The sequence below is a fragment of the Zingiber officinale genome, chromosome 7B (assembly GCF_018446385.1).
Source record: "Zingiber officinale cultivar Zhangliang chromosome 7B, Zo_v1.1, whole genome shotgun sequence".
NCBI lineage: Eukaryota > Viridiplantae > Streptophyta > Magnoliopsida > Zingiberales > Zingiberaceae > Zingiber > Zingiber officinale.
In genome coordinates, this window is record NC_055999.1 from 86,307,281 (window position 1) to 86,317,066 (window position 9,786).

General features: G+C 35.7%; 1 protein-coding gene across 1 annotated transcript; it reads left to right on the forward strand.

The window, feature by feature from the left end:
• Positions 1-2,013: 2,013 nt before the first annotated feature.
• Positions 2,014-6,373, forward strand: LOC122004506 (probable RNA-dependent RNA polymerase 3). The gene is made up of 5 exons (XM_042559383.1): positions 2,014-2,417; positions 2,614-2,743; positions 5,839-5,968; positions 6,204-6,283; positions 6,358-6,373. The coding sequence occupies exons 1-5, from the start codon at positions 2,069-2,071 to the stop codon at positions 6,371-6,373; spliced, it is 705 nt and encodes a 234-aa protein (XP_042415317.1). The 5' UTR covers positions 2,014-2,068.
• Positions 6,374-9,786: the final 3,413 nt, after the last annotated feature.

The window sequence follows — 9,786 nt, forward strand, 5'->3', positions numbered from 1 at the left end:
TATCTCCACTAAAAACATCATTCTCAATTAACCAATTATCTAAAAATAAACCCAAATAGTCATCCATAGTTTCCTTCTATGAATTACGAAAAATAATGACTAAGAAGATAACTATATTTCAGGAAGAGAGAAGGAGAGGTTGAGAGAGAGATAGTAGTGGAGTGAGGTGTGAATGAATAGTGATTAAAAATGAAGTGTGAGAGGAGGATTTAAAGGGAGAGGTTTTGACATGTGTTAAGAGTTGAAGGGTGGATAATTTAAGGGGAGGGAAGGTTCTGACATGTGTCAAGAGTTGAACGATGGGTAATTTAAGAGAATGGAAGGTTCTGACATGTATCAAGAGTTGAAGGGTGGATAATTTAAGGGGAGAGGAGGTTCTGACATATGTCAAGGGTTGGAGGGAGTAATTTAAAGGGAGAGGAGTATTTTGACATGTGTTAAGGATTGGAGGATGGGTAATTTAAAGAGAGTGAGGAGTTCTGACATGGTGTCAAAAGTTGGAAGTGGGATAATTTAAAGGGATGAGAGATTTTGACATATGTCAAGTGTTAAAAGGGAGGTCATTTAAAGTGATGAGAGATTTTGACATGTGTCAAGGGTTGAAAGGGGAGGATAATTTAAAGGATTAGAGATTTTGACATATGTCAAGGGTTGGAAGGGGGTCATTTAAAGTGATAAGAGATTTTGACATGTGTCAAGAGTTGGAAGGGGGGTAATTTAAAGGGATGAGAGATTTTGACATATGTCAAGGGTTGGAAGGGGAGTAATTTAAAGGGATGAGAGATTTTGACATATGCCAAGGGTTGGAAGGGAGTAATTTAAAGGGAGGAGAGGTTTTGACATATTTCAAGCGTTAAAAGGGGTAATTTAAAGGGATGAGGTGTTTTGACAAGTGTCAATGGTTGAAGGATGAGTAATTTAAAGAGGGTAAAAGATTCTGACATGTATTATGTGTAAGGGTTGGAGGAAGAGATGATTTAAAGAGAGAGAAGGTTCTGACATGTGTCAAGAGTTGAATGAGGGTAATTTAAGTGTCGAATTAGGAAGATAATTTAAAAGAATGAAGAGATTATGACATATGTTAAAAATTATATAAAATAAAAAAATGATAAAAAAATAATAAATAAAATTGATTAAAGGAATAAAACTAAATAAAAATTAAAAAAAGTTATTTTTTTTAAAAATAATAAACAAAATGAATTAAAAAATAAGACTAAATAAAAATTAAATAAAATTTAAAAAATATATATGTATTAATGAAAAAAATAATAAACAAAATTAATTAAAAAAATAAAACTAAATAAAAATTAAATAAAATTAAAATATATATAAGTATTAATGAAAAATAATAAACAAAATTAGTTAAAAAAAATAAAACTAAATTAAAATTAAAAAAAAATATATATATAAATATTAATGAAAAAATAATAAACAAAATTAATTAAAAAAATAAAACTAAATAAAAATTTAAAAATTTTAGAAATATATATATATATGTATTAATGAAAAAATAATAAATAAAATTAATTAAAAAATAAAACTAAATAAAAATTTAATAAAATTAAAAAATATATTAATGAAAAATTAATAAACAGAATTAATTTAAAAATAAAACTAAATATTTTTTTTTAAAAAAAGGAGGGATATATAAAATTAAATAATTTTTTTTTAAAAGAAAAGAAGGGATAGAAAGGTCATTTGAATGAAAAAGAAAAAGAAAAAGAAAAAAGAACAAAAAGGGAGAGGAGAAGTGGGGTGGGCGGTGTAAAGGGGAAAAGAAATTTGCTAGAACGTCAAATCGTTCAATAGTCACGTCCACCAATAGTCACGTCCACCGACCACCCTCCACCATGCACCGTCCAAAGGGGGACGCAGGATCCTGTGCAACAACTCGCTCTTGAAGGCCGAGCCAGTATCGTAATCCAACGGCTATCGAGTGCACTGTTTCCAGCGAACGGTTCAAATTCTTGTGCAGCCCCCGCCCGCCTGCTAATTTCTAACGTTAACCAATTGCCCGTTGGGGTCCCCTGGCCCTCGCCCAGCAAATGTACGTTCTTGTCCAAGTACCATGAAACCCCAGCCATCGCCTACCATCGTCGGTCGATCCATGGCTCACGACAATGCCCTGGACAACGCAGTCTGGCTGCCTAGGTCTGTTGAAGAGTTGCTCCACCGGATTTGTGTTGAGCAGTCGCTGCTCCAGCCGGACCCTGGGGCCAGGAGGGCCCTGGCCGACCTGGGGGAAGCAGCCGCCTTAGACGTCCTGATGCAGATGTCAGGAAGAAGAATAAGAAATTTTTCTGGTTTCATCTTGTACATGGCGAATAACTTCCGCCCTATACCCACCCAGGAGAGTTTCGCTGACACTCTGCCCTCGGGCTCCTCCTCTCCTTTGCGCAGCTGTGGCGTGTGCTCCGGTAATGGATTTCTTCTCCGAACAAAACAGTTTTACCATAAATTACATGAGTTTCCATTTAAGAACATTTATTTAGAGTAGGAATTTGTTGCTGTCTGCAAGATAGATGTTCATAATAAATTTTCTTTTCATAGAGAGTGTACGGATGCATACAAATTACTCTGAAAATTTTGGTTTTATCTTATGCTGCAAAACAGAAGAATCACTTCAGAGCGATCCTCGATACGTGGCTCCGTCATCATCTGGGCAGTCAATAAGTCCTCAGCTCATAGCACTGGGCCAGCTTGAATTCAGGAAGGCTTTTTTGGTTCTAAGTTATTTAGGAAGGCAAGTGAATAGTGCTTTTTGTGTAATATATTCTTAGTTCCCCATGTTTCTAATGTTGATTGCTAACTCACATAGGGTGTTCCATCAAAAGACATACGTAGATAGCTCTTCAAGGTTATCCTTGAGATATGAGTTCTTTCCTTTTTCAGAAGCTCAATTTGAAGAGACAAAAATTGGTAAACTTATAATCGACTAATGCTTATGAGCCACAATGTCATATCAGGAATTAATCTGTTTTAGGTTTGTGAGAAGGAAACACTCAATGCTTAATTAGGTTTTCATCTGAGCTTGAATAACTACTAATCGCTAAGAGCATCAAGCATTGCTTGTTGGATTCATAATCTGCACTGAATGTTTGTCACCAATATCCAAGTAATCTCTTGTGGTTCAATGAGAAGGATTTTTCTTGCACAACATAGCTTCCATTTATGTGTCATGTGCTAAAGTGTCTTTTTTCACCATGAATTGAATTGCTCATACTATAGTGGAGTTGATGTCTCCTTAGTTATCTAGTCATTTTTCATTTTTGTTATTTGAGTAGAACAATACCTAGATGAGGAAGTTTCTAATGTCTAGCTTATTATGGTGAATTATCCAATTGATCATGCTTATCTTGTTTACTCGATCTTTGGCTACTATCTTCAGTCAATAAAGTCCCATTCTGAGCTAGGGTTTCGATCCCTTGTTGGAATGAAACAATATTGTGATGCCAACTCGAGTAGTAAGAGAAAGAAGAGGAGGAGTAGGAGGAGATATTTTTCCCATTGAAGTTGGTTAAAGCTTTGCACTAAATGCAAATGAAACTTCGGTGCCTCAGTGTTTCCTATTAGCTTACTTCACATTATTGATGATGGAAACCCAAATGAACTTAAATTGTACTCCTCTCATTGTGGCCAATCGATACCCGAAATCCCCTCTATCAATCTATCGTCAATAGGAGTAGGGTTTTTGGTACCACGAGTCTTGAGTGGAGGAAAGATTATGAGGAACCCAAGGAAGGATCATGAGGATTAATTGCGACACTTGTTCTCTAATTGAAGTTGGTAAAAGCTTTGCAAAAAACATTGATGAAGCCTTTTTCTACTATTACCTCATCTCACATTGTTTACGATGGAAACTCGACGAATTTAAACCATCTCCCTCACATTGCAGCCGATCAACATCTGGAATTTCCTTCATTTATCTATCCTTAGTTGGAATAGGGTTTTGGGTACCCTAAGTCTTGAGCAGAGGAAGGATTTTTGAGAAACTCGAGGAAGAATCACGAAATTTTTTTCTTTTATTAAAGTTGTTAAAAGTTCTGCACTAAACGCTGATGAAGCCTTGGTTTCTCCTATTACCTCACTTAACATTGTTGATGTTGGAAACACGACCAACTTAAACCACTTGCCTCACATTGCATTCGGTCAACACTCAACATAGACCATGTGCCTTACATTTCATCCAATCAACACCTAAAATCTCCCTTGTCTGTCTATCATGGAAATAGGGTTTCAGGTACCATGAGTATGGAATGGAGTAAGGGTTTTGAGAAACCCGAGGAAGTATTGCAATAACTTTTTCTCTCATTGAAGTTGGTAAAAGATTTGCACTAAACACTAATGAAGCCTCAATACTTCAATGTCTTCGTTACTTTACCTCATATAGTTTATGATGGAAACTTTGACAAACTAAAATTGCCATCTCACATCACAGCCAATCAATACTCAAAATCGCCTTCGTCTGTCTATCCATAGTGGAAATAAAGTTTTAGGTACCATGAGTCTCGAGTGGAGGAGGTATTCCAAGAAACCCGAGGAAAAATCACAAGGAAGAATCACGTTACTTCTCTCATTAAAGTTGGTAAAAGCTTTGCACTAAACGCAAATGAAGCTTTAGTGCATCGGTGTCTCGTGTTACCTCACCTCACATTGTTGGTGATGGAAACCCCGATGAACTTAAAGTGTCTACCAAGGTTTGAAGTGCCGAGCCATGCCGCCCGAAACAGTCGAAATTTACCGTTCCGGTGACGAACCGAAACCGGCACATGAGGAGAACAAATTTCGCTGTCACCGGAAGCGTCGCAGGACTCTTCCGGTGGCGGCGGAGGCGTCGCGCGACGCTTCCCGCGGCGGCGGAAGCGTCACGCGACGCTTCCTGCCGCGGCGGAAGCGTCGCGCGACGCCTCCGCCGGCGGCGGAAACGTCGCGCGATGCCTCCACCGCCGGCGGAGGCATCGCGCTCCGCAGAGCGCGATCGCGGATCGCGGGATCGGGCGCTCGGGCGGACTGTTACAAAAGAAATTTTTTTAATTAATTAAATAATTCCTAAGTGGGATATTTTGAATAGGTTTTTATAAACCCTAATTAAATTATCCCTATAAAATATATTTAAAATTTAAAAAAAAATTAAAAAAAACTTAATTGATATTAAAATTTTTTTTTTACTGTTTTAAATTTATTTAAATTTTTTTTAAAAAAATAAAAAAATCTAATAAATTATATTTATATTCTAATAATTTATTATTATTATTTTTTTGCTGTTTAATTTATATTTTAATTTTTTTTACCATTTTAAATATATAAGATTTAAATTAATAATTAATTAAATGAATAAACAATTAATCTATATAATTATGATGTATCAATTTTAATTCGAGTAATTAACATCTTTAAAGAAAATTATATTTAATTATTTTTTTTAACCATATTAAGTTGTTCAAGCAACTTATATAAAATTAATATACAATTTATTTTAAAATTATATACAATAAATATATCTATCTAATAATTACTATATATTAATAAAAAAATATCGAAACTGTATCAGCACGGCACGATACGATACCGAAACCGTATCGTTCCGGTCTGAGACCGAAACCTCGGCACGGGTCGAAATTTTAAACCTTGGTGTCTACATCACATTGCAGCCAATCAACACTTGAAATCATGACCAATCATCATTGTGCCGCTGCCTTTTCACATTTTTGTGTGAGAGCATAATTGTAAATCTCAACCGTGCTAGATAGTATGACCAAATGTTATAATCCAACATAGTGGATACATTTCAACAATTTTAGCATGATTATATCAATATTATCTTTTTGTCCTTTTTAGGTACAAGTTAGAAGAAACTATATCAGTTGAATTTATCAAGCAAATTCAATGGTTGAACATGGATCAGTTTGAGTCAGTTGTTTGGGAGGAATTGAGGTCTAAATGCATTCCGCTGCTTGATAGGAGAAAGGTAAGTTTGCAGTTTCTCTAAAATTTTATTGATGCTCATTCCTAAATTAATAATTATTGTTCGCTGTAAAATTATTGTTGTTTATTATTGTTGCTGTTATTATTGTTATAATTCATGAATTAACATCGCAATTTGGTAGATTCTTTGTGATTTTTTATTTTCTGATAGAAATAGTGTACAAGCATGTAGAATTGTTCCAAGGATATGCCTAATATTTTCATTCATTATGTTGCAGAGCTCGGACTGGGATTCCAGTAAGGCTCATATATACCATTGTCATGTTGATTTAGAGGGACATTTAATCTTTAAGGTATGGTACTAGTTTTCCCCCTCTTTCTTTTGTTTTTGTTTTTGCACATATTTTTTTGTTATTCTATTTCTTCTTTTAGCTTGAGCCACTACTAGACTTCTTTCATTCCTATTGTCATGGTATTCAATTTCCAGTTGAGTTGATGTGTCTAAGCTCTTCAAGATGATTGACTGCTTGTTCTCCTTGTCACGAAATATCTTGGAGTTTACAATCTCTGCATATCGTGGCATTCTTTTTTCAGCATGATTCACCTTGATTCTTTTCCTCTTTTAGCAATATCACCTATCCTACTATGTCCTGGTGAAGCTGTTCACTGTATTTTCATTGCATGACTCTCTCTCTGGGATTCCTTATTCTCTTCCTTCTCGATCTAAAAAAAAAAAAAGACAGTCCGGTGCACGAAGCTCCCACTATGCAGGTCCCAGGGAAGGATCCATTATACGCAGCCTTACCCTGCTTTTTGCAAGAGGCTATTTCCGGGATTCGAACCCGTGCCATTTTGGTCACAAAGCAACAGCTTTACCGTTCCGCCAAGGCTCCCCTTCTCTCTTCCTTCTCGATCCACTTCCTTAAATTTGCTGCAGGTTGCTAGTTTGCTAGCTGTTACTGCTGTGATCTAGATCTTCAAATTTGTTTCTTTCCTACAATTTCTTTCACAATAATTTTGTCTTATAGACCAAAATCTTCCCATCCGTGAGAAGATTTTATTTTTGCTTTCAGAATCATAAGTGAGACGTCCCTAGTTTTTTTTTTATATACATATATAGCTGCAAACACCACTTGCACATAATTCCCAAAATGAGTTTTTCATTCAACTAAGATACATAGACAACTCTTAAAACATAAATTACTAGCGAACTGCAGTTCAAAATTTATTCTTCAAAGGAAACACCTAACTAATGCGGAAACTAAACTAGAAAGTCTTTGGGTTGTACTGCCATGGTCCCGAGTTGGCTCGCTGTTCATTGCCTCCTGCCTCATTCATCTCATTTCTTGAAAAAAAGTGATAATCTATAAGTCAAGAGACTCAGCATATTCCGAACCGTGTTATGCAATAGGTAGCGCCCATAATCTAGTGTACTACGGGGTACCCAAGCTAGGTAACTTAGAACTTACGGACATATTATGGGCATGAGCACAGGCGTTGACATAGGCATACAAACGTACACATACGCATAAGCATATAAATAACTAAGCATGTAATAGACATAATCATGAGCATGTGAATAAACATAGGCATAAACATACTTACATGACATAAACATATATACTATGGATGAATAGAAATATAAGCATAAGCACGTAAATAACTAGACATGAGATAGACATAATCATGAGCATGTATATAAAGATAGGCATAAGCATACTTGCATAGCATAAACATATATACTAAGGATGGACATAATCATAAGCATCATCGTGTACATAAGCTAAGCATGAAAATAAACATAATCACATAGAATTAAGGAGCTTCCGGGCTAACGACACCGGTCACACTCAACTACATAGTTTGGTGAGCTCCCGGGTTAAGGACACCGGTCACACTCCACCTCATGGAATTTTGGTGAGCTCCCGGGCTAAGGACACCGGTCACACTCAACCTCATATAACTTTGGTGAGCTCCTGGGCTAAGGACACCGGTCACACTCAACCATATAGTTTAGTGAGCTCCCGGGCTAAGGACACCGATCGCACTCCACCTCATGGAATTTTGGTGAGCTTCCGGGCTAAGGACACCGGTCACACTCAATCTCATATAACTTTGGTGAGCTCCTGGGCTAAGGAAACCGGTCATACTCAACCACATAGTTTGGTGAGCTCTCGGGCTAAGGACACTGGTTACACTCGATCGCGTAGATTTTGGCGAGCTCTTGGGCTATGGACACCGGTCACACTCGACCACGTAGTTTTTGATGAGCTCCCGGACTGAGGACACCGGTCACACTCGACCACATTCCTTACATAACCATGAACATACACATAATTGTGCACTTAACATAGACTTGAACACTGCTTAAACATGAGAGACTCGTGAATCTTACATAAGCATGCAAATTCGTAACATAAGCTTAAGTATAGACTTGGGCATCACATAGCATGAGCATGCATAGCAAGTTAGACATGACATAATTGTAAACATAAGCATACAAATTCATAACATACATATAACCTACTAAACTATCATAACTTATTCATATAATCATAACTTCAATTTCAATAGTAAAGGTTCTTATACTCCTAACATGCATGGGATATTATTGATAACAGTGGACAACATGCTCATAAATCAACCTCGAAGCTGTACCACACATACACAAATATCCATGGAGCATTATGGTCATGTAGGTACTACTGTAGAACATTATAATCATATTGAAACCTAGCAGCTATTGAAATCTGGCACATTAAATTATGGTCATGCATGTAGTACTGTAGAGCATTATAATTATATTGAAACCTAGTAGTTATTGAACTCTAGTAGCACACATTCATGAGGAATTCGTATAGTATCAATCACATAATTACAGTTTAGTGAACAAGGCCCCATATGCACACACTTCTATACAGTATTATTAATATTGTTGAAGCTTAGCCCCCTTACCCCACTGCATATGTTCTTGTAGATCATCAGCAACTCAACAAAAAAAAAATTTAGCAATAGAACCCTTCCGTGCCTATGGGTTCACAAATATCCTTATCGTAATTGAAATCCAACGCATTTACATGCATTCCCAAGGAGCATAAATAACCCATCACAAAATCTATAACCCGAGCCATCCATACGCACTTTTTTCTTCTAGCGTGATCAAACAATGAATCCGAACTACTAGTGCATATAATTCATCACACTAAAGCAACGGACCAGTTCTTATCAGATTTATTCTTATATAATCGAAGTCATGAAAATAAATAAAACACACAACATATAATTTAATTAACGCATCAAGAGCAATAGATCCAAATTCCACAAATTATAGGACTAACTAAGCATCACACAAAGTTGGGAGCATGCCTTCGATTTCTCTCTTCTTTGTCTTCCCGTGGAGCTCTAGGACTGATGGAGAATGATGGGGAGGGTGGAGCTTCTTAGGGTCAGTCTTCCAAAAATCCCCTAGAGCTTTTGAAGGTAGGGTTTTAAAGAGATGGAAGGTTAAGACTTTGTCTAAATTCTATCAATTCCGTTATATAAATTTTATTTTTACTCAGTCTTTATAAAAATCCATATCCATATATATATCATATATAATTCCTATATTATAATGTTATAATTATCTATACGTTATATTATATTGATCATATTTTCTTTATATTATATATATTATTTATAGAGATTAAATCTATAATAATATCTAATTTATCTACACGTTTATATATTATATATTTTATATTATAATATGCCAATTATCTTTTAATGAATAATCTATATAAAAATTTCATATATTTATATCTTATTATTTGATTAATCTAAATTCTCTTATCGTAGACTAACTTAATTAAATAAATTCTT

What these genes read in the sequence shown, in the direction of transcription:
- LOC122004506 (XM_042559383.1), top strand. Translation starts at nt 2,069, where the DNA reads ATGAAACCCCAGCCATCGCCTACCATCGTCGGTCGATCCATGGCTCAC. An exon ending in GTTCTAAGTTATTTAGGAAG is followed by an intron (nt 2,744 to 5,838) that starts GCAAGTGAATAG and finishes TGTCCTTTTTAG; the next exon opens with GTACAAGTTAGAAGAAACTA. An exon ending in CGCTGCTTGATAGGAGAAAG is followed by an intron (nt 5,969 to 6,203) that starts GTAAGTTTGCAG and finishes ATTATGTTGCAG; the next exon opens with AGCTCGGACTGGGATTCCAG.